Source organism: Heterocephalus glaber, unplaced genomic scaffold (assembly GCF_053883595.1).
Source record: "Heterocephalus glaber isolate CG9 unplaced genomic scaffold, H.glaber_assembly_v1.0 deba00001429, whole genome shotgun sequence".
NCBI lineage: Eukaryota > Metazoa > Chordata > Mammalia > Rodentia > Bathyergidae > Heterocephalus > Heterocephalus glaber.
The window spans coordinates 32,755,352-32,776,294 of record NW_028258294.1 but is presented as its reverse complement, the minus strand read 5'-3'; the positions used below and the strand labels follow the sequence as shown (position 1 = coordinate 32,776,294).

General features: G+C 52.1%; 3 protein-coding genes and 1 long non-coding RNA gene across 6 annotated transcripts; 3 read left to right on the top strand and 1 right to left on the bottom strand.

Annotated features, from left to right (window-relative positions):
• Nucleotides 1–6,760: 6,760 nt before the first annotated feature.
• Apoa1 (apolipoprotein A1) lies at nucleotides 6,761–8,685 on the top strand. The gene is made up of 4 exons (XM_004856644.4): nucleotides 6,761–6,945; nucleotides 7,144–7,205; nucleotides 7,359–7,512; nucleotides 8,012–8,685. Exons 2-4 carry the CDS (start codon nucleotides 7,163–7,165, stop codon nucleotides 8,607–8,609), a joined length of 795 nt encoding a protein of 264 aa, XP_004856701.1. The 5' UTR covers nucleotides 6,761–6,945; nucleotides 7,144–7,162; the 3' UTR covers nucleotides 8,610–8,685.
• A 2,492-nt stretch (nucleotides 8,686–11,177) lies between these two features.
• Nucleotides 11,178–13,623, bottom strand: Apoc3 (apolipoprotein C3). Of its 3 annotated transcripts, none has more exons than XM_087212231.1 (4): nucleotides 13,599–13,623; nucleotides 12,743–12,810; nucleotides 12,469–12,604; nucleotides 11,178–11,511 (listed from the first exon to the last, which is right to left on the bottom strand). In XM_087212231.1, exons 1-4 carry the CDS (start codon nucleotides 13,613–13,615, stop codon nucleotides 11,478–11,480), a joined length of 255 nt encoding a protein of 84 aa, XP_087068357.1. In that variant the 5' UTR covers nucleotides 13,616–13,623; the 3' UTR covers nucleotides 11,178–11,477. The 3 variants fall into 3 exon arrangements, with proteins under 3 accessions (XP_087068357.1, XP_087068358.1, XP_004856700.1); XM_087212232.1 differs by lacking the exon at nucleotides 13,599–13,623 and adding an exon at nucleotides 13,245–13,361; XM_004856643.4 differs by lacking the exon at nucleotides 13,599–13,623 and adding an exon at nucleotides 13,245–13,361 and having other exon boundaries at nucleotides 11,178–11,492.
• Nucleotides 13,359–16,141, top strand: LOC147827931 (uncharacterized). Its single transcript, XR_015451569.1, has 3 exons — nucleotides 13,359–13,551; nucleotides 14,718–14,820; nucleotides 15,377–16,141. It is a non-coding gene; the product is annotated as an uncharacterized LOC147827931 (long non-coding RNA).
• Nucleotides 16,142–18,102: 1,961 nt separating this feature from the next.
• On the top strand, nucleotides 18,103–20,639 carry Apoa4 (apolipoprotein A4). Its single transcript, XM_004856642.4, has 3 exons — nucleotides 18,103–18,253; nucleotides 18,572–18,698; nucleotides 19,441–20,639. The coding sequence occupies exons 1-3, from the start codon at nucleotides 18,205–18,207 to the stop codon at nucleotides 20,471–20,473; spliced, it is 1,209 nt and encodes a 402-aa protein (XP_004856699.1). The 5' UTR covers nucleotides 18,103–18,204; the 3' UTR covers nucleotides 20,474–20,639.
• The last annotated feature ends 304 nt before the right edge of the window (nucleotides 20,640–20,943 follow it).

Genomic DNA, 20,943 nt, shown 5'->3' with positions numbered 1-20,943 from the left:
CTCCCCTCCACTTTGTGGGGTTGCCAACTCTTCACTAGAAGGGGGCTTACTTACCAAGAAAGCCCTAGAAGCTATTGTTGACCTCAAAGCCCTAGAAGCTATTGTTGACTTCCCTGGGCTCGTTCCAACTCTGATGTCCCCTGACTTGCCCTACTGCTACCACACACTCAGCTTGATCTGTTTACATGAAACTGACTTATTGAAGAGCAGACTGCCACCCTCCAGCAACCACGCAGATGAATGCCAGTGAGCCTACTAACTGTGCCATCTTGCAAAATACTCTTCTAAAGACATTGTTGCTTTGTATTATAGCCAACATGCGCAATATATGTTGAATGTATATGAATATACTTTCCTATTTCTGTTCTTTGAAAATGTCAGAAGTATTTTTTCTTTCTCATTTATGTTGAACTAAAGGATTTTACAGAATCTCCAGACTCAAGTTGCTAAGACCTTTTGTCCTTGTTTGTGTGGGGCATTTACAACTTAGTAACTTGGCTGGACGGTAGGAGGTTGTGAAAATAAAACCTGATTATGTTCTAATGGTGACATGTTATTTGCCTCATGGTTCAGAGTCTAGTTGGGTGAAGCATCCAGGTGGGTGGAAGCTGGAACACTGAGGCTGGTGAAGTCATGAAGCCTAGGGTGGTGTTTTTGGGGGGTTTTTTGCTACCGGGGATTGAACTCAGGACCTTGTGCTTTCGAGGCTGGCGGTGGAACCACTAGGGTGGGGTTTTAAGCAGGTCATTATCTGCCTTGCATTATGAACCTGGCATTCTCTATAAACCTAACTCAGCGTCATACTATGTCCCCAGGCACCCAGCTTGGACTCTAGTCCTTGGAAAGGAGCATTTACATTGCTGACTTGGATGGAAAACAGGTTCCTTCTGGAAGAGAAAAGCCTTGGAAAGTTCCCACCAGCTGGAGCCTTTTGAGAGTGACATGATGGCCAAATAAGTGATAGGATCAAAGCGGGACTTATAATTTTCTCTTTTTCCACACCTGGATTCCAAAAGGCAGAATGGAATTTCCAGTGAGGAGCCAGGCATGGCTTACTTTCTATGAAGAAAGCTATTGAAGCTGGAAATGCTCAGTCTGCAGGAAGAATGAGAGGAGGCAACTTAGGAAAGCCTTGGAGTCCACAGGGAATTAGAAAGTCACTGTGGGACTGTTTAGAACAGGAAGGGCCTTTTGAGAGTCCTGGTTGTGTACACTCTCAGGCAAGTCTGAAACCGGTGATATACCCAGGTGCCTCCCAACTCCTCCCTGAAGTCAGCCAGGGTGCTGGTAGGCTAGAGGTAGTGTGGGCCTCAGGAGGAAGCAGGGTGCCACCTCCTAGATCTCTAAGCTCTAGAAAAGAGAAGCTATGTGACTGATCTTTACCTGGTCCTCATTCTGACTTCGTGCCAGGCCCCACCCTAACCCAACTGCAAAGATAAGATCCAGGGAGCAGCCATGCCTCCCTCGTGCTGGTCAAAGATGAGCTCTGGCCTGGCCTTTCTCCTGACCAGGAGGGTCATGTGGAGTTGACTTCAGTACTCTGCCCCTGGGTGCTACTTGGGGCTCTGACAAGAGTCTCATATGAGGCTGAATACTCACATCTGGAAACTCCTGAGGCCTGCTCTTTCCTGTGACCCTTTGCCAGTCTGGTGAGCCTGACTTTAGTGTGCCAATGTCACATTCATTGAGCAAATATTTGGTGTCTGTTCTGTGCCAGACCTAGCAAGAGACAGTCCTCCCACCTGCAGACTGACCCATATGTTGGGACATAAATTGTGAAATGCTAGTCATTCTCACAAATTCTACTCGTGCAGCAGCTGCCAGCTCCCCTACGTATGTCAGGGGATCTAGGACCAGTGCTTGGTGACCCAATTAAGAAACAGTTGCTTTGGAGGACCCAAGGCAAGGGAAAGAGTGAGGTGGGACCACATTGATGGGCCCTGGATCCACTCACTAAACAGCTCAATCTCTGGGCACTTGACACTTCTGTAACTGGACCCTAAGTCTAATTCTGTGACAAGCCCGGTTTGTTGTTAGTTTTTCCATAAGCCTGTCTTCCCTTATTAAAACATTTTTAGAATTTTTATCAGTACTGATTTGCAGGATGTAATGATCACATTCCTCGTGGAGAGTTGGTACATGTACATAACACAGCTTAATTCTTTTTACTTTTCCTTCCCCTCCTTTCCTCTCTCCCTCCATCTCTTGGGAGCCTTCCTTTCTTTCCAGAATGGAAAAGAGGTTTTTGGAGGAATTAAGCTAAATATTTTGCAATAAAATGGAGCAGCACTGGTAAATAGGCAGTGTGATCAAAATATACAGTGAATGTCTAAACTTTAACTGTATTACAGTAAAAGACTTGTTGCCATTAATTCTCCTCAAAATACTTCCCTTTGCTTCAAACACACTTGTCCCATAATTTTTGTTACTTCCTGAAGCAGTTCTGGAAGTCTTTTGTGTCTTTATGAGATGTGGTCAAATATGTAGTGACTGCTTCTGCCTAGTGCTATCCAATGGAAAGGCAGATTCACTAAAATATTATGGTGTGTCTTCATCCACTTTATTTATGGACCTTGCAACTTCTGGCTCTTCTCCAAAGTCAAAATGACAAGGAAAGGCAAATGTTTTGAATCCATTCAGGACGTCAAGGCATGCCACAATAGCAAACTAAAGACAATCACAAAAGAGGACTTCCAGAACTGCTTCAGAAATGTCAAGAACGATGAGATAGAAAGAGGAGGTGAAGATTTTTTTCCCACATTGTGGGTTGTCTCTTCACACTGCTGGTGGTTTCTCTTGCTGTGCAGAAGCATTTTAATAAGAAGAGATCCCACTTGTTGATTGTTTGTGCTAGTTCACGGGCAACTGAGGTTTTGTTCATAAAATCTTTTCCTACACTGATGTCTTCAAAAGTTCTACCTAACCTCTGTTCCAACTGGTTCAGAGTTTCTATTTTAATATTTAGATCTTTAATCCATTTTGATCAGTATGGAGATACCTCAAAGAACTAGGACTGGAAGTCCCATTTGACCCTGCTATTCCACTGCTGGGGATCTTCCCCAAAGAATTAAAAGAATCATACCACAGTGATATATGCGCACCCATGTTCATAGCAGCACAGTTTGTGATAGCTAAAACTTGGAAACAGCCCAAATGCCCATCAACTGGAGACTGGATAAAGAAAATGTGGTTTTTTAATAAAATGGAGTACTACTCAGCCATAAAAAGTGAGAAATTAGAGACATTTATAGCTAAGTGGATGCACATTGAGGCGATACTCTTAAGTGAAATAAATAGGACACACATGTGTAAATACCGAATAGTTTCTCTGGTGTGAGAAACTGAAAGTGAGGACTAAAATGTATAACAGGTAATGTGAAATAGGAAGAAAAGGGGCAAAGGGGAAGGAAGTGGGAGGGCTAAGGGAAAGGATAGAAGGGAATGGGATTAATATGAGAAAATGGAAAAATAGGAACAAAATCTTTGTAAATAGGGAGGAATGGAGGGGTTGAAGGGAGGGCTGGGCAAGGGTGAAAAATAAGAACCAAGAGAGACTATGTAAAGGTGCAAATTTCCAATGATGAATGTCATTATATTGTATACCTAAAATGTAACAATGATTAGAATGAATTATTGATAATGCAAAATAGGAAGAAAAGGTCCAAAGGGGTAGGGGTAGTGGGAGGGGCAGGGGAAAGGAAAGAAGGGAAAGGAAAAATGATGAGAAATGGAAAAAATGGAAATAAAGTCTTTGTAAATAGGGGAGGATGGAGGGGGTGAACAGAGGGCTAGGAATGGGGCAAAAATAAGAACCAAGATGCATTATGTAAAGGTACAATTCCCAATGAGAAATGTAATTGTGTTGTATACCTACAATGTACCAATAAAAGAATTTAACCAAAAAAAAAGGTAGCAAAGAAAAAAAAAAAGAACGATGAGATAAGTATATTTAAAAAGAGGAAGTATTTTAGTATATGTGCTGCCGAAGTGAGCACAAAAAAGAGGAAGCATTTTGAAGAGGGATTAATGGCAATGTGTCTTTCATTGTAATAAATTTTTAAAACAAATATTCATATTTTTTTTATCATACTGTGTAAATATATTTAAGAAGGAAACTTTCTGCTTGGTAACAGGCTGTCACACAGCACCCTCCAGCACCTTGAAACCCCTGAGCCAAAAAAACCAAGATGTTCTTGAGAGTACTAGACTAACGGAAGCCAACAGGCCACCATCAAAAAACTAAAGTTAGACCTCCTTGACTCCCAGCTCTGCACAGTTCCAACAGCTAAAAGATGTCAGGAAGCCCTTAGCAGCTCTGAGCTACAATTTGCTGCCAGCCAAAATAACAAGGCGGAAATGGCCTCCAGCCTTACAGGAGCATAAGAAGTTAACTGTGAAAGTGCTTTGACCACTGAAGTACTGGCAAATGTTGGATATTAGGCTTAGCCATAATAACTTCAGTAGTAAGCCAAAGAAAAGGTAAAAGAGCAGCAAGGATCCTGTAGTCGAACAAGTAAGCTGCTGAGATCCCTCACACGCTGCTGGGAAGAGCTCTGATCCTCAAGAGACTTCTCTTGGCCTGAGATCCAGTGAGCTGACCCAGAGGGGATCAGCTTCCTCCCTCGGTAAACCAGACAGCTTGGATGGCCAGTAGTAGGCCACCTCCTTCTCTACAGTCCCACAGACTGGTTCTGTCCTGGGAAGGATGCCCCACATCTTAGCATTGCAAGCAAGGCAAAGAAATGTGGATTTCCCTGCCTTCCCCGACTTGTGCTGCTGGGATCTGAGGTCTTGGGCAGCTAGCTAAGGTCTTGCAGTACAAGCATGTTTGTGGCAATAAGGGAATAGAGTCCAGAAACCAAGATTTGGGGATACAGCATAGTTATTCTTTACCTTGATAGCTACCTTTCTAACAGTTTTGCATATATGTTTAAATTTCATGCTTGAAACAACACAAATTTATCTTACAGTTCTGGAAGTCGAAAGGCCAAAATGGGTCCCACTAGGCTAAAATCATGGTGTCAGTGGAGATGTGTTCCCTCTGGAGGCTCTAAAAGGAAATCTGGTCCTTTGCCTCCTCCAGCTTCTGGGGCAGAGGTGCTTATGGCCCCCTTCCTGAGTTCACATTCTCTGACCTCTGCTCCCACTTTCCTGCCCCTCTCCTGCATATTAAAGGGCCCCTTTGGTTACAGTGTGCCCACCTGGATGAACCAGGCTAACCACTCCACCTCAAAGTCCCTAATCACGTTTACCAAAAAAACCCTTTTGCTGTGTAAGGTCACAGTCACAGATTCGAGGTAGAGGTATTTGGATGTGCATATCTTTGGAGGGCCGTTATTCTGCCTGCCACACACTAATCCCTATTAGAACTTTCAGAGATGGCGTGTTCTGTCATTATCTTTGTTTAGCAGATAAGAAACAGGTGTGGGAAGGTTATGTAACTTGCCCAAGGTCATATGGTTAATAAGGGTCATACAGACCAGGATGCAAGCCTCAGGTTTTCTGGTCAAAGGCTTCTCACACACAAAAGGCATGAGACCAGCCACTCTGGATCTGACAGACAGACACCAGGCTGGTTGAGAGTTAGGGAGTTTCCAAGAGAGATGGTGTGGGGCCTGGGTCCCAAGTCCAGAGATGTTTGTTCCAGGTCCAGCCTGACCTCTAACTCTGAAGAATGAGAAAGGAATGTTAAGGAAATTCCTGCAGTTTCTCATGTGGAAGGGGGAAGGGTGGGGAAAAGCCAGACTAATTGGTCTTAAAGTTCCTCTCAGCTTGTACATTCACAGTGACCTGGTAGGAGGGCCTGGCCTTCCCAACCCTTGCAACATGGTGCTGCTAACATCCACCAATACACAACGCTGTCCATTCAGTCTCTCTCAGGGGCACCAACACCACTGATCATTCTTGAATCCATTTTGCTGAAAGGAATGGAGACTCAGTATATAACTTACTCATGGTCCACCTCCAGCAAGATGCTACCAAAATGAAATAAAAAGCCAGTCTCCTGCCACCAGAGTCCACAAAAGGGTTCTTCCCGACCCTTAGGGACTCCTAAGAGCTGGTATCTATTCCCACCCGTTTGCGATCTGATGTACACACAAACAATGCAAATGCGAAAGTCTTCAAAGTGAGAGACAGAAATGCTGTGCTCTACTTCTGAGATTATGCCTTTTTGGGTGTTAGATGTCTTTTTTGAAGTGATGGTCATGATAGATGGTGAGGTTATCCTTGAGGTGAGGTGGAGGTAACATCTTTACAGGACAAAATTAAAAGTTGGCCACTCCATCTTGGTCTCTAGCATTTGTTTTGAAATGAGTATCTGTGACCTCAATTTGGGGCTCTGAGCCTCTGGTAGGCTCACAAGGCAGCTCCCTGGCATCCCAGCTCCCTTTGCGTAGGGCTTGGAAGGACTGTGGAGGGCGGACAGAGGTGTGCTGCACCTTGGGGACCACAGGAGACGAGTGTTGGACCCAGGGGCAGGGCCCTGAGACCTGCAAACAATCAGTCTCCCTGGAATGCAAGAAGTCAGCTGAGAAGGAGATCTGTGGAGGAGTCCCAGGTCCCTTCCCTCTCCCTGCAGCCTCCACAAGGAACAATGGCAATGGCATGCACTCCCACAGGGGAGGGGGATGGGTGCGGCTGCCCGGATTGACCCCACAAGGATCCTCAAACCTGCAACCACTTCTTTCCTGCCCCGACCTGAACCCTTGACCCCTGCGTTGCAGCCCCTGCAGTTTCCTGTTTGCCCACTCTATTTGCCCGGCACCAGGGACAAAGCTGATCCTTGAACTCTCGGTTCCACATTGCCACAACCAGTGAGCAGTAACAGGGCTCATTTGGGCTTATCAGCCTTCCAGCCCAGCCCCTGCCTGGAAACATAAATAGGCCAGGGAGAGCTGGATGCACAGAGACTGACTCAGAGACTTGCCTGACAGCTCCAGGGAGGTAAGTACTGCTCCCTGCCCCAAACTGCTCTGGCTCCCCAGCTCCAGGAAAGTGATGCTTCACTCTGCCTAGGCAGGAACCGGGTTCCCAGGACCTTGTCTCACTCTAGGCCCCTCCTCCTCCTGGCTGGAATGTGTGAGGAGCATGAAGCTCCTCATGCTAGAGGCCCCCCTTAGCCAAGCCCCTCTTCTCCTTCAGGTCGCCCACACCCTTCAGGATGAAAGCTGTGGTGCTGGCTGTGGCTGTGCTCTTCCTGACTGGTAGGTGGCCCTGGCCTAGGGAGCCGACCACCAGGGGCCTTCTCCCTATGCCCTGGTGGCCCACCCTGCTGGGCACAGGAAGCAGAGTTTCTCCCTTGACCCTCCCCTAGTTGCAGAGAGCTGGCCTGACCTGGGTCCCCTCTCCAACCCCAGGGAGCCAGGCTCGGCACTTCTGGCAAGGAGATGAGCCCCAGACCTCATGGGACCGCATGAAGGATTTTGCTGCCCTGTATGTGGATGCAATCCAAGAGAGTGGCAAAGACTGTGCGGCCCAGCTGGATGCCTCTGCCTTGGGAAAACAGCTAAAGTAAGGACTCAGCCTGGGCCTGGGGCAGGGGGAGGTCCTGGAGACAGAAAGGCCTGTGGGAAGATGTAGCCAGACTGGCCAAATCCTCTCCTGCTACTGAATGTGCTGGGCCCCATAGCAGGTTGGATAGAGATTCAGGGATAGGATCCTCAGGCAGGGTCACAGGCCCTACAATAATCAGCAACCCCAGCAACACATTGTGTCTGCCAGTGTAGCAACTCCTGCCCTTTTGCACCTCCCTGGGCTGGCTGTCTTCCGAGAGAAGATTGTCCTTCAACGCGGGGCACCAACCCCAGCTCTGGCTCCATCTAGCTCCTCTCTATGCACAGGCCATCAGTACAATGGGACACAGGGTGGAGGTGTTGGAGTCAAGCGTGCATGGGGAAAGCCAGGAACACAGCTACCGCACACCCGGCACAGGTGATGCCAGGCCAGCAGGTCCCTGGCAGTCCAGGGTACCTGGGAAACCACCCCTCAGCCACCTTCTCTCCCACTCCAGCCTGAATCTCCTGGCCAACTGGAACACCTTGACGTCCACTTTCAATAATCTGCGGGAGCAGCTTGGTTCGGTGACCAAGGAGTTCTGGGATAACCTGGGAGAAGACACAGTATGGCTGAGGCAGCAGATGAACAAGGATCTGGAGGAGGTAAAGCAGAAAGTGCAGTCCTACCTGGACAACTTCCAGAAGAAGGTGAACGAAGAGGTGGAGCGCTACCGTGATAAAGTACAGCCACTGGGCAAGGAGCTGCACAAAGACGCCCAACAGAAGCTGAAGGAGCTGCAGGAGAAGCTGGCCCCGCTGGGCCAGGACATCCGCCAACGCGCACGCGAATACGTGGACGCCCTGCGCACGCACCTGGGGTCCTACACCCAGGGGATGCGCCAGGGCCTGGCGAAGCGGTTGGAGGCGCTCAAGGAGAGCGCTCCCGTCTCCGAGTACCAGGTCAAGGCCAGCAAGCACCTGAAAACATTTAGCGAGAAGGCGAAGCCCGCGCTGGAGGACCTTCGCCAGGGCCTGATGCCCGTGATGGAGAGCTTGAAGGCCAGCTTCCTGAGCTCCATCGACCAGGCCTCCAAGCAGCTGAGCGCCCAGTGACGTGCCGGCTGCTGCCACCGCCTCCTCCCTTCCCCACCATTCAGTTTCTTAGAATAAATGTTTCCGAAGTGGAAAACAGCTTCTTTCTTTTGGGGGAAATGAAAGTGGGATGTGGGATACTGGAGGGGACAACCAAGGGTGCTGGGATGGGGTGGGAGACTTTGGCACCAAAGGTGGGCCTTTCTGCCTGGCCTCAGGAAAGATGAGCTCAGGCTCAGCCTCTGCAGGGCCTTTATCCATGGTGGAGGTCCTGCAGGGCACCTGGCTGGTTAGCAGCAGGGAGCAGACCCCCTGTCCTAACATGGCTCATAGAAAGGAGGTAACAGAGGGCCAGGCAAAATGACAGGTCACCCAATTCCAAGTGCCCAGCAGAGGATCAAACCCTAACTGCTCAAGCCTGTCTCTGCAAAGAGAAGTGGTCCCCTTCCCCAGAGGTGTGCCCCTGTGGGACCTGGGCAGTGGAGTTGTCCACCTGGACACAGGACAGGAGCTTCTTCCAGCTTTATGGCTCCAAGCTGGATGCAATGGGCTTCAAGGAGCCCTTAGAACTTGAAGGATTTCAGCAGGTACAAATGACATCCTTGGAGCTTGCTCCTTTCTCCTTTATAAATTTGAAAACCTCTTAAACCCTTCCCTTTTCTTTTTCAAGAGAGCAGGGTCACTCTTCTACTCCCCAACCCCTAAACAGGCACAGCTTTGAAAGCCAGCCGTGTACCCATGTGGCTCTAGGCACTGCCACCCACTTCTGCCAGCTCTGGCTCATGTCAGAAACGTAAGCACCATCTCTTCCAGGTATTTAGCATAGTTTTATTCCCAGGTGCCTTCCTATCCCTCACTGCATTCTTCCCAAAATCTGGGTAGATTGTCATTAGATCCAGATCACCATGTGAAGCTGAATCTTGGAGATGTGAAGTCACCACTGAGTGAAAGGCAAGATCAGATGGGCTGCTCCTTTGAGACCCATCTGCCCATGGGCATCTATGATAATTTTTTTAAAAAATGTGTGCTTAGGAACCAAGTTCATATCAGTGTGCACACATATGTGCACATTTTCACATGTATATCCCTCCTTGGAGCTGTCCCCTCTTCACACACTCATCTGTGTGTCCCCATATGCATGCACGTGTCTTTCGCAGAGCTGGGCAGTACATTCTCTCCTCTCCCCACCCCCACAGGCCCTTTTTCCCCATGGTGCAGGTCTCTGTCCCTTCTCCATCTCCAGGGTATCTTAATGACCCCTTGAATAAAGGAGTAGGCTTTTTAGTTTCTAATCGTCCAGAGCTACAAAAAGTGTCAAGTCCGGGCAGGGGATTTAGCTCAGTGGTTTCGCCACCTGCTGCACAGGCACAAGGACCTGAGTTCGATCCCTGGTACCAAAAAATAAAAGTGTCAAGTCAGATTTGGGTGGGGACATTTCCCAAATGTGGGTACTGTAGTTGGGCAGAGAGAGAGAGAGAAGCCAGGTGGATTTCCAAAGAGGAAGCAGTCCAGGTGTCCAGGTAGGGCTGGTTGCACCAGTGCCACCAGGATCTGGAAGAGAGCTCTCAACAGCTGGCAGAGGACTAACAAAGATTTTTTTTTCCATGTCAGCTGAGCAGAACATAGGCAGCTGACCTGGGCTTGAGGGCTCAAGGTCTGGCCCTGCCATTTGGTGGCTCTGTGACACTGGGCAAGAGCCTTTCTAAACATCAGTTCATCTGAACCTTGGTTCATCTGTAGAGTGGGACAACTTTGTGGTCCTGGAACTCTGATGTATATCTGTTGGGCAGTGGGTACACAGAGAAAAGCCCCTGCTGGGATGACCATGTGTTCCTTCTCGGTTTCCAGGATATTGGAAACCATTCCAGTCCTGGTCCTAAGAGGCCAATCAGGTCAGCTGACAATCACTTCAGATGCTGCAGATGCTGTGCCAGAGGCCTTTAAACACTGCATCATTGGGTTCTCACAACAAATCTCCAGTATCATTATTATTGTTATAATTGGTTTCTTGAAAAGGGGTCTCACTATGCAGTCCAGGCTGGCCTTGAAGTTGCTATGTAGCCCAGGCTGGCCTCAAACTTGTGATGCTCCTGCCTCAACCTCCTGAATGCTGGGATTACAGGCATGCAGCATCATACCTGACTTCGGAGGCACTGTTGTGCCTACTTGACAAGTCAGAAACTGACGCTGATATAAAGTGGTGGAGCCAAGACAAGAGCCTACCTGAATCTTACTGCCTGCATCCCACCTACTTCCACTGGAGGTACTTATGAGGCCTCTGTGGTCTGGGGAATGTGAGTCAGCTGCTCAGTTTTGGTGAACAAACGCAATCTTAACTCTGATGTTGACATAGCAGTGCCAACCTGACACAGAGCACACACTCAAGTCATGCCCTACAGCACTTGACAGTTGATAATGTTTTGTCAAATCTGTCATTCCATGTGACCTTTCACACAAGCCTGTCAAGGCAAGCAGGTTAAGTGGGTTCTTCCTACCCTACAGACGAAGAAACTTGGGCTAAGAGACCACACAGCCCAGGCCCAGCTCTTTTCCGTGCCCACACATACACAGCACATGAGGGTCACCCTCTCACGGCAGCTTCTCATCGAGCTTTATTGGGAAGCAGCACAATTGGAGGTGGCCAGGTCTAGGGTGGGCTGGGAAGGCACTAGAGTATTGTCCTTTTCAAGCTAATTCAGGGGCAGCCCTGGAGGCCACAGGACCCAGGGAGCTGGCAGGAAAGGTGGACAGGCACTTGGAACCTTGAGGTCTCAGATGCCCTCAGGGGCCGGGGTTGGGCTGGCCTCCTCAGGGGTAGCATCCCAGAACCCGAATCCAGACCACTTGCCCTTGAAGGAACTCCAGTAGTCTTGCAGGGAGCTTAAACTGTCACTCATCCAGCCCCTGGGGGGAGTCAGAGAGGCTATGGTAAAGAGGAGTGTGAGAGCTGTCCTGGCTGTGGGGCCCGCACCCCCCAACATCTCTGCTGGCTTTCCCACCTCCCCCCAGCCTTCCCAGCAATGGCCCCGAGGCCTCAGGCAAGAACCACAAGCAGCTGCCACCCCAAGCAGAAGAGATGCAGAGGTGGTAAAGGGAATTAGCACAGTCTAACCCCACATTTCTCCAGATTGGGTCAGATCGTTGCCCACCCCCCCACCCCCCCTTGGGCCCAAGGCGCAAAGTGGTGGGTGGGCGATGTGTAAGGTCAGGGCCACTTTGCCTTTCAGGCCAATGCCATCCCCTGGTGCTATGCACCCTGGGGACTCTCGGAGGTGGGAAAGAGGGATAGGGAAGCTGCCCCCACATTCAGAAAATAACTAGGGGGTGACTAGCTATATAATCTGAGCCAGGCCCCCTAGCCTCTCTGAGCCTCAATTTTCTTTCCTGCAAAGTGAGGAAAATATACCTAGTCCACAGCCCATCCTGAGGACTAGCAACATTCGCAAAGGCCTCTGGCACACAAATGCCTCTGAAGCCAGCAAGGGAACAGGGAGAGTGGAGCACTCTTGGGTAGGACGGGCTGGGAAAGCCAGGACAGACTTCTGCCCACATGAGCAGAGGAACACACCCCTCCACTCCAGGCTGGAATCGGCAACCCTCTTGCCCCACGGGGAGGAGAGAAAAGTGGCAGTGAGGGCTCAGCTGGGCCACCTTAGGGCTGTACTGGGAAGAAAGGAGGGCAGTAGAGAAATGGAACCCCACCTCTGACATCTCTGCCCTAGCCCCTTGAGGGAGCAGGGAGGTGCAGGGAGGGGCAGGCCTGGGCTGGGCTGAGAGAGTCACACTCTTGTCACCAGAGCTCTTTCCAGGGGAGGGCAGGCCAGGTGGGGACAGAGGGAGCTGGCACAGAGGACCAGGAGGCAAGGCCTAGTGGGCGTACCTGGCCTGCTGGGCCATCTGAGAGTCCTGTACCCTGGTCAGTGCGTCCTGGGCAGTCTTGGAGGCGTGCTCCATGTAGCCCTGCATGTAGTCCTGCATGTAGCCCAGGAGGGAGGCGTCCTCGGTCTCCAAAGCTCCTGCCAGAGAGCGGAACTGAGCAGGAGTGGCTCAGCCTCCGGGGCCCCTTGTCTCTCACCTGGCCACCACTTACAGGGCACAGGAGCCCCGAACCACTTCCCACATTGCCTGCAGCCCAGTCCCCAGAAAGCGCTTACGGGCAGAGGCCAGGAGTGCCAGGAGGGTCACAGCGAGGAATACCCGGGGCTGCATGGCACCTCTGCTCCTGCAGGGAAGAGTCCTGTGAGGGCCTCCCACATCTCCTCACCTCTGCGCCCTTGGGGTGGGTCAGCAGGAGAAGGGGTTACATAGGCTCTCGGGCAGGGACGCCACAGAAACCCCCCAGATGGGGAATGAAGGCCTCCACTCCCTCAATTCCCTGTCTGGGCTTGGGCTGTCAAAGGCTTCTTCTAGCCCTCAGCAAGCAGAGAGAGGAGAGATGTGCAGTGTGGGGGCCAGTTCCAGTCCAGCCTGACCACCGCCCTTTCCTGGGCCTCTGTTTCCCCAGGCTGCAGTTGGGGATGGAGTACATGCATGCCACCCGAAGCTTCCTGGGCTCCTGCAAGCTGTCTCCCAGGCCTTCTGGTTGGGCACAAGGAGCCTTCTCTGGCCACGGCTGTCCTCCTCCCTCCTCCCCCCGCCCTGTCCCAAGGACATTACCTGGAGTAGCTGCTTCTAGGTATGAACTGAGTTGGAAGGCAAGAGGGTTCTGACCTGTTTTATATTGTCCCCAGGGGAGGACAGCGGGCACGGAAGGCCCAGTGAGCAGGGCAAAGGTCACCTGCTGACAGTGGAGAGCAGGGCCTGAGGCAGAGAGAACAGCTGCACCTGCTGCCAGGGGAGCTGAGGATCCCTGGGGGCTCTGCCCTCTGCTCATCTGCCCCCCACCCCCACGGCCACATGGTCAGCTCCTGGGCAGGCCTGGGAAGACCCCACTCCTTCCCCAGACCGGCTCCCCAGCAGGCTGGTGAGAAGGGGGAGGGTTTGGGGATGAGCCAGGGGCTCCGGAGTCACCTCAGCCCTTCACACATGAGTTTTCAGGCGAGTGCTTCCCCGCCAAGCCCTGCACCAGTCTGGAGTCAGAGTGATGGGCTTCCTCAGTCCTGAGAGTCACTCGGGGGGGGGGGGGGCGCATCTGCAGTGCAGTGCAGAAGAGCAAGGGGCAGGGCCTGTGTGGGGAGGCAACAGCCAGCTTCACACAGCCCCCAGCACCTCCACCTCAGGGCTTCTATCATACAGTGTTCACAACAGCTGAGCCAGGGCAGGGGTTGGATGGAAGAAGGGCAAAGGGCACTCTGAGCCCAAGGCCTTTGTCCATGTCCCTCCTGTGTCCCTCACCTTGCCCTCTGGACCCACTGATAACATCCCCAGGGCAGGGACCGGGAGCCCTCCCTGAGCCAGGTGGCCCCAACACTCCTCTCCCTGGGCTCTGGGCTCCGCCTGCGGCTCTGATCTAGTGGCAACTGGAAGGAGCAAGGGTGGGAAGGCCAGGTAGCAGGGGTTCAGGGGCACAGAGGAGTTCGGGGTGGGGCTGGTACTGCCCTGGCTTCTTGGGGCTAAGATGTTCCCAGAGGGTACACTGAGGGCCACAGGGAGGATGGCAGCATCAGGGAACATTGCCTTCTGGCTGCTGGGACTTTGGAGCCTGGAAATCCTAGCTTCCAGTGATGCCTTAGTCTCTCACTCATGTGACCATGGCCAGAGATCTAATCCTATAGCCTCAATTTTCTCCTCTGTAAATGGGAATCCAACACTGATTTTCCAGAGTTGCAGAGACAAGTTAACGAAATACTGCACAGACAAAGCAGCTGGTTCATAGGGGGCTTCCCCAATCTCCCTCCCTCCCAAACACTGTGTCCTTCCCCCAGTCAGTCTAGTTTAAGGCAGGAGGAGCCATCAACATAGAAAGAGGGCTTTCGGCAACAGCCATGCTCCCAGGAAGAGGAAATTAACCCCATAATGTGAAGCCAGAGTCCCAAGGAAGTGGCCTGGCCCTACCCTCAGTATTCTTTACTTACAGCTGAAATCTGAATTTTCTCTATTAGGGATTCATTCCTTTGCTGAAGACTTTGTTTTCTGTTAAAATGCAAGTAGTCAGAACTCTGTGGATTAAATATTAACTCCATTTTATAGGTAAGAAGCCTGAGACCCAAAGAGGGAGAGACCTACCCACATGAACACAGCTGGAAATGGTAGGACAGAAAGAAGTCCTTAAACATACAGACAGACTGGAGAGGTGAGACCCCCTCACTTGAGCAAATCTGCTTCAGCTCACTTTCTGACAACACTTGGTGAGGGTGGGGAGGAAGGAAGGTGATTCAGAGTCCTGGGAGATTTGGGCACTGGGGTGGGTAGAGGTGTCACAGTGGCCATTTTCCTCTTCTGTCCCAGGCTGTTCCTTACCCCAGAGGCAAAGGGCACAGTGGGGATCTTATCAGGGCTAGGAGGTGGCCAGGTCCCTGTTCACCTGTCCTCCCTGTCCACCTGTACCCCCATAGCCCAGGTGCTCAGAGAACATGAGTGGAGAGCCTAGGTGTGTGCCCATGTAGCTGGCATCCTGTGTGTGATGACTCTTGGGACCCCATATCTTTCAAAGTGTCTGTACCCCTCCCAGCCAGCCAGCGGGGCTTCCATAGGGCCCTCTCAGCGGCTGGCCCAAGCTGCACTCCCCATGAGTCCCCTGGAAAGATGGGCTCCACAGATCTGGGGAGGAGCCAGCTGTGGATAGGGAAACAGGGGCTGACCAGCTAGGGCTGAGAATGTCTTCTCCCTCTGCTTCTCTATGTGTCCAGAGCAGCTTTAGCACAGGAGTTCCCAGACCCAGGTCCCTGCCACTGATTTGACCTGGTCCCATTCAGCCTTGCTGGCCAGAAGCCCTTCACTACACTTCTGCTTGCTGCAAGTTCTTCCTAGTGTCCTACCCAGATTCTCCTCTGCTTAGTTCTGCCCCAGAAAGAGGGCTAGCATGAAGCTGACTCAAGGATGTGTGGCTATGTGACTTGTGCCTAGTGGTATGTCTTCCCTGCCCCTGCCCCCCATCATATCCCTGGCTGTGTCTGAGCTGTCTGCTCCTTGTGCTGGCCTTTGGAATGACCCCTGTGTCACTCTCTTGTATAGACAAGAAGGGGCAGCTGTAGGTAATGTCAGACTATTAGCCTCATGGCCTCACCAGCCATGAAGTCTGTCTGAGCAGAGACAAGGAAACTGAAGCTCAGAGAAGGACGTTACTGTCTGAGATCACATGGGCCTTTTGGGAGGCCCAACTGGGAGGCGGAGTTTGCTCTTTCCTGTCACAGCACAGGCACTGCGCTCTTGTCCTCTCCCTGACCAACACAAATCACCCATAGGTGGATACTCACAGACACAGACACAGAGGTGGGGAAGAAAGGGCAGCACTCTTGGTGTCACACCCCTCCCTGCAGAGCCAGTGTGTGTACAGCCTTGCCAGCTCCTTGGCTCTGGCCCCAAGCTTTCTATTGCAGACAGTTTTGATTTTTTTTTTGTACCAGTGATTGAACTAGTTTTGATGTTTTTGTACTTCTGTGAATCTTCCTCATCCTGGCAGGTGCTCTTAGACATGCTCTAGTGACTCAGGCCCTCCCAGTGTAGAGACACCCGGTGAACAGGTGACCTAGAAGCACCGCTGGACCTGTCCCATGCTGGCACCACCTGCAAGTCCAGGCAGTCAGCAGACTGCAGCTGAGGTGTTTTTCATGACTCACCTGACAGAGGGGGAAGGAGGATGGCTCTGAGCAATGATCTTTACAACCGCCCCAGGCTGGACCTTGCCTGATTTGACAGCAGGATGGGGACAAACATGTCAATGTCGCAGGAAGGTGAGCCTTTTAGGGTAAAACATGGCTGACACTTACTAAGCACCTACTAAGGCATCAGGCATTGTCGGGAGCATCACATAGATCATCTCGCTGGCTTGTGAGCCCAGGTGGAAGGTGCTAGGATTACTTTCATGGAAGGAACCAGGGCTCAGAGAAGTTATGAGACACGCCCAAGGCCACCCAGGCAGACACAGGAGAGCCCAGACACAAACCCAGGGATTCAGATGCTGGAGTCTGAATTCAAAAACTCCTGAGCTGGCATGGAGTGCTCAGGAACGAGTAAACTCTAGGACAGTAGAGGCAACCATGGTGATGTCGGGAGCACTGTAGGGTGTGGGGAGCACTGTAGGTTATGGGGACCCAGCATAAGGGAGGCAGGCATTAAAGGCCTTTTCATTGTCTTCAACCTCATGAGACATTGGGCCACTCTGGACTAAGAAGAAAAGGAAGGGAAGAAGAGGAAGGGGAGGAGGAGGAGAGGAATGGTGGGGGAAGAAGGAGCAAAGAAAAGAAAGGAAAAAGAACGGAAGGGAGGGAGAAATGGTAAATCAGACAGCACAATCGCATTCTGCTCTGATGGCTGTCATTTTACAAAGAAGTGGTTGGCCACCTATGTCTAGCATGGTGCTCCAGACAGCAGCCGACAGCGCAGCACAGCAGTGTTCTCACCTAGTCACAGGGGTGCACGGTCCAGTGGAGCCCCCATGTGACCAGGTGTGACATCTTCTCCGGAGATGCAGGAAGAAGTCTGTGAAGAAGACCAGCACTGCCACCCTCCATCCCAGTGAGAGAGCCGAAGGGAGCCTCAAGTCTTGCCATTCTGCATAAGCCTGGGGTGCGGCTGGGGTCAGCAATCAGGCCTCAGGCTGCCCCCACTCTGTCACCTACCTCTAGCCCACCTGGTCACCCTCAGAGAGGGTGAGGCCTCTACTGCACTTCCTGCCTTGGTCCAAATCAGGAAAACACTGTGATTAGTAACAACAAGGACTAGTTTTCAGTGCTTACTCTGCACAGCACCATCCTGCCCTTTTCACAGGCACCATCTTATTTCACATGTGGAACACTGTCACTGTTCCGAGAGGAAACTGAGGCTTGGGGCTTTGCATAGTTAACCACCCAAGACAGCACAGCTTGGCAATGGAACACAAAGCACACTCACACTTACTATTAACCCCTTCAGCCAGGTCCCTGCCTGTCCCATCACCTGCACAGAGGCTGTTGTGGGCACCTCCGGAGCACAGCACCTTCTGGGCACAACTCCATAGGATTCCACCTGTAGCCCTGCATGGGCCTGATCCAGTTTGCCGCTCTGGGAAGGGGTCTGTGTTGGTAGCAGTTGTGGGAGTGGCTGGCTGTCTCCACTGGGCCAGCCAGAGGAGATGTGGACCTTGTCCACCCAGCCTGGCACAGACCCAGAGCAGCCAGCAGGGCCCCTGGAGTGTTGTCCTGCTTGGGGCTCCTCTGGGCCACGTTTCTCCCACAGCTCATGACTCCCACTCCTGCCCTCCTGCACTGGGTGGGGCCCAGCCCAGGCCATCAGCTTCCACGTAGTCTTAGAGTCAGTAAAGTCCAAGAGGCCTCCTGGGAGTGCGTCACCCTCCAGCGTGGAGGCACCCTGGGGAGGGAGGTGGAGAGGGCACCTTGGAGGAGCTTTAAATGCCTGGCTGGTTCTGGCTCCAGTCAGTTCACTCAGCAGCACAGGTGAGCCAAGAACCTGTCCTCTACTGACACCAGGAAAAAAGCCAGAGCGGTGGAGACTCCTCCAGCCCAGCCAGGAGCCCAGGATGTTTCTGAAGGCTGTGGTGCTGGGCCTGGCCCTGGTGGTTGTTAACAGTAAGTAGAAGCTGTCTTTGGACCAGGTCTCCGGCTGCTGCAGTGAGTGGGCAGGGTGGAGAGCCTGGGCCAAGGCCAGCAGGTACTTCAGAGTAGCCATAGGCCCCAGGTTGGACACAGGGGCTATCCAGCTGCCACACGGGAGAGCTGGCACTTGCCCAGTGGTAGGCAGGCCCACTACATTGGTGCTACCAGGCCAAGGCCAGAGAGAGAAAGTGAGTGGGTTCCTCACCATCCTCTAGTCTTCACCTCAGAGCTGGAGTTGAGGAGCCAGGGAAGAGACAGGTGCGCACGAATTGCTTTCTGTTCCCTGCCCAGGTGCCCGGGCAGAGGTCAGTGCTGACGAGGTGGCTACTGTGGTGTGGAACTACTTCAGCCAACTGAGCAACGATGCCAAGGAGGCTGTGGAACATCTGCAGAAGTCAGAAATCACCCAGCAGCTCAAGTAAGGAGGTGCAGGGTGGCACAGCTTGCAGAGCAGGGCTTCTTAGAGGCTATTCGAAGCATTGGCAAGGCCTGAGTGCAGAGGTAGGACACAGCACTTAGGGTACTCACTGCCCTGCCACTGACTGGGGGCCCTGGGCTTTCTGGATCTAGATGAAAACAGGGAGGTTGTACAAAATAATCCCTAAGGCACCTTCCTGCTTTAATGTTCTAGAGTTTGACAAATGGCCACATTCTATCATTGAGGCTCATGAAAGAAAATGAAGGTGGGAAATGTCACATGGACTGGCTTCTAATATATTCCAGAAGCAGATTCTCCCATGAAATCAGGGGAAGTGAGGTGGGGCGTTCGGGAAGCTCCCAGGCACATGTAAGGAAATCAGCACCTTGTGCTGCTGAGGTCAAAAACATTCTAAGACACAATGTGACTCTCTGTTACAGCACACCTAGGCTGGAGGGCTCCTAATCCACTCCCATTCCTCACAGCCAAGGAGGGGAAGCAAACTGCTTGAGGTCCTGTGATGGGTGGACACTCAAACTCAGTGGGAAGTGCAGAGATACTTCAATGTAGTAACAGTCTGTTACACCTATTCCCTCTTATCAGGACCCCAGCTAGGGAGGTTCACAAGGGAGAAAGATGGGTGAGCTCTGGACCTCCTACCCAAACACCTGTGCTATGCAGATGTGTATAAGGTGAGTGTTGCACATGTGTAATGGTGGCTTTCTATGCCCTTCCCCTGCAGCACCCTTTTCCAGAACAAAGTCGGGGATGTGAACACCTACACCAGTGAACTGCAGAAGAAGCTGGTGCCCTTTGCCACTAAGCTGCACGAGCGCCTGACCAAGGACTCAGAGAAGCTCAAGGAGGAGATTCGAAAGGAGCTGGAGGACCTGCGCACCCGCCTGCTGCCCCATGCCCAGGAGGTGAGTCAGAAGATCGGGGACAACGTGCGAGAGCTGCAGCAGCGCCTGGGGCCCTATACTGAGGAGCTGCACACCCAGGTCAACAAGCAGGCAGAGCAACTGCGCAGCCAGCTGACTCCCTACATGCAGAGCATGGAGAGTGTGGTGCGGGAGAACGTGGACAACCTGCAGGCCTCCCTGACACCCTATGCTGAGGAGTTCAAGGCCAAGTTCGACAAGAATGTGGAGGAGCTCAAGGGGCATCTCACACCCCATGCTGAGGGGCTCAAGGCCAAGATTGACCAGAATGTGGAGGAGCTGCGCCGCAGCCTGGCCCCTTATGCGGAGGATGTCCAGGAGAAGCTCAACCACCAGCTCGAGGGCCTGGCCTTCCAGATGAAGAAGAACGTGGAGGAGCTCAAGGCCAAGATCTTCGCCAAAGCTGAGGAGCTGCAGCAGAGGCTGACGCCCATGGTGGAGGACGTCCGCAGCAGGCTGAGGGGCAACACCGAGGGGCTGCAGAAGTCGCTGACACAGCTGAGCAGCCATCTGGACCAGCAGGTGGAGGAGTTCCAGAGAAACGTGAAGCCCTATGGGGAGACCTTCAATGGAGCCTTGGTGCAGCAAATGGAGGAGCTCAGGCAGAAGCTGGGCCCCTACTCAGGGGACGTGGAAGGCCACTTGAGCTTCTTGGAGAAGGACCTGCGGGACCAGGTCAGCTCCTTCTTCAGCACCCTGGAGAAGCACCAGGACAAGCCCCTGGCCCTCGTTCTCCCAGAACAGGGTGCTCCTGGAACAGCGCCAGAGCAGCCCCAGGAGCAGCCCCAGGAGCAGCCCCAGGAGCAGCAAGAGCCCTCCCCTTTGGAAAGCTGAACTGCCCCTGGTGTCCTCGCCCTGTTACCATGGACACCTGCCCTGCCCTGCCTCCTGTCTGCCCAGCAGTCCCTAAGCACTTCTTGTACAAACTTGAAGATACATGCCCAGTGGGTGGTGATGCCCCTTCTCCATACTCAATACAGTTGCTGAGAAACTAGCCCTATCTGGTTGTCATGGAACTTCTTGTGAGGGGAGGAGAGCACTGACTGACAGAGCTTAGCAATTATCTGGCAGAACACGTTGGGAGACACTGAGGGTGAGACTACAGGAAAGGGAAGGGCTAGTATGTTGGGGAGGGGTGCTGGGGAGAGCTCTAATAGGAGGAGGAAAAGTAAAATGTCACACATCATCTGAAGACAAAATATGAAACCGCTCAGTCATTCAGGCAACAAATATTTATTGAACACCCTTGATGTGGCAGGCATTGTTCTGGGCACCAGATGTTAGCAAACAGCTTTCGTGAAGCT

What these genes read in the sequence shown, in the direction of transcription:
- Apoa4 (XM_004856642.4), top strand. Translation starts at nt 18,205, where the DNA reads ATGTTTCTGAAGGCTGTGGTGCTGGGCCTGGCCCTGGTGGTTGTTAAC. An exon ending in GGCCCTGGTGGTTGTTAACA is followed by an intron (nt 18,254 to 18,571) that starts GTAAGTAGAAGC and finishes TTCCCTGCCCAG; the next exon opens with GTGCCCGGGCAGAGGTCAGT. An exon ending in GAAATCACCCAGCAGCTCAA is followed by an intron (nt 18,699 to 19,440) that starts GTAAGGAGGTGC and finishes CTTCCCCTGCAG; the next exon opens with CACCCTTTTCCAGAACAAAG.
- Apoa1 (XM_004856644.4), top strand. Translation starts at nt 7,163, where the DNA reads ATGAAAGCTGTGGTGCTGGCTGTGGCTGTGCTCTTCCTGACTG. An exon ending in GGCTGTGCTCTTCCTGACTG is followed by an intron (nt 7,206 to 7,358) that starts GTAGGTGGCCCT and finishes CTCCAACCCCAG; the next exon opens with GGAGCCAGGCTCGGCACTTC. An exon ending in GCCTTGGGAAAACAGCTAAA is followed by an intron (nt 7,513 to 8,011) that starts GTAAGGACTCAG and finishes CTCCCACTCCAG; the next exon opens with CCTGAATCTCCTGGCCAACT.
- Apoc3 (XM_004856643.4), bottom strand. Translation starts at nt 12,797, where the DNA reads ATGCAGCCCCGGGTATTCCTCGCTGTGACCCTCCTGGCACTCCTGGCC. An exon ending in GGCACTCCTGGCCTCTGCCC is followed by an intron (nt 12,605 to 12,742) that starts GTAAGCGCTTTC and finishes GCTCTCTGGCAG; the next exon opens with GAGCTTTGGAGACCGAGGAC. An exon ending in CAGATGGCCCAGCAGGCCAG is followed by an intron (nt 11,493 to 12,468) that starts GTACGCCCACTA and finishes GACTCCCCCCAG; the next exon opens with GGGCTGGATGAGTGACAGTT.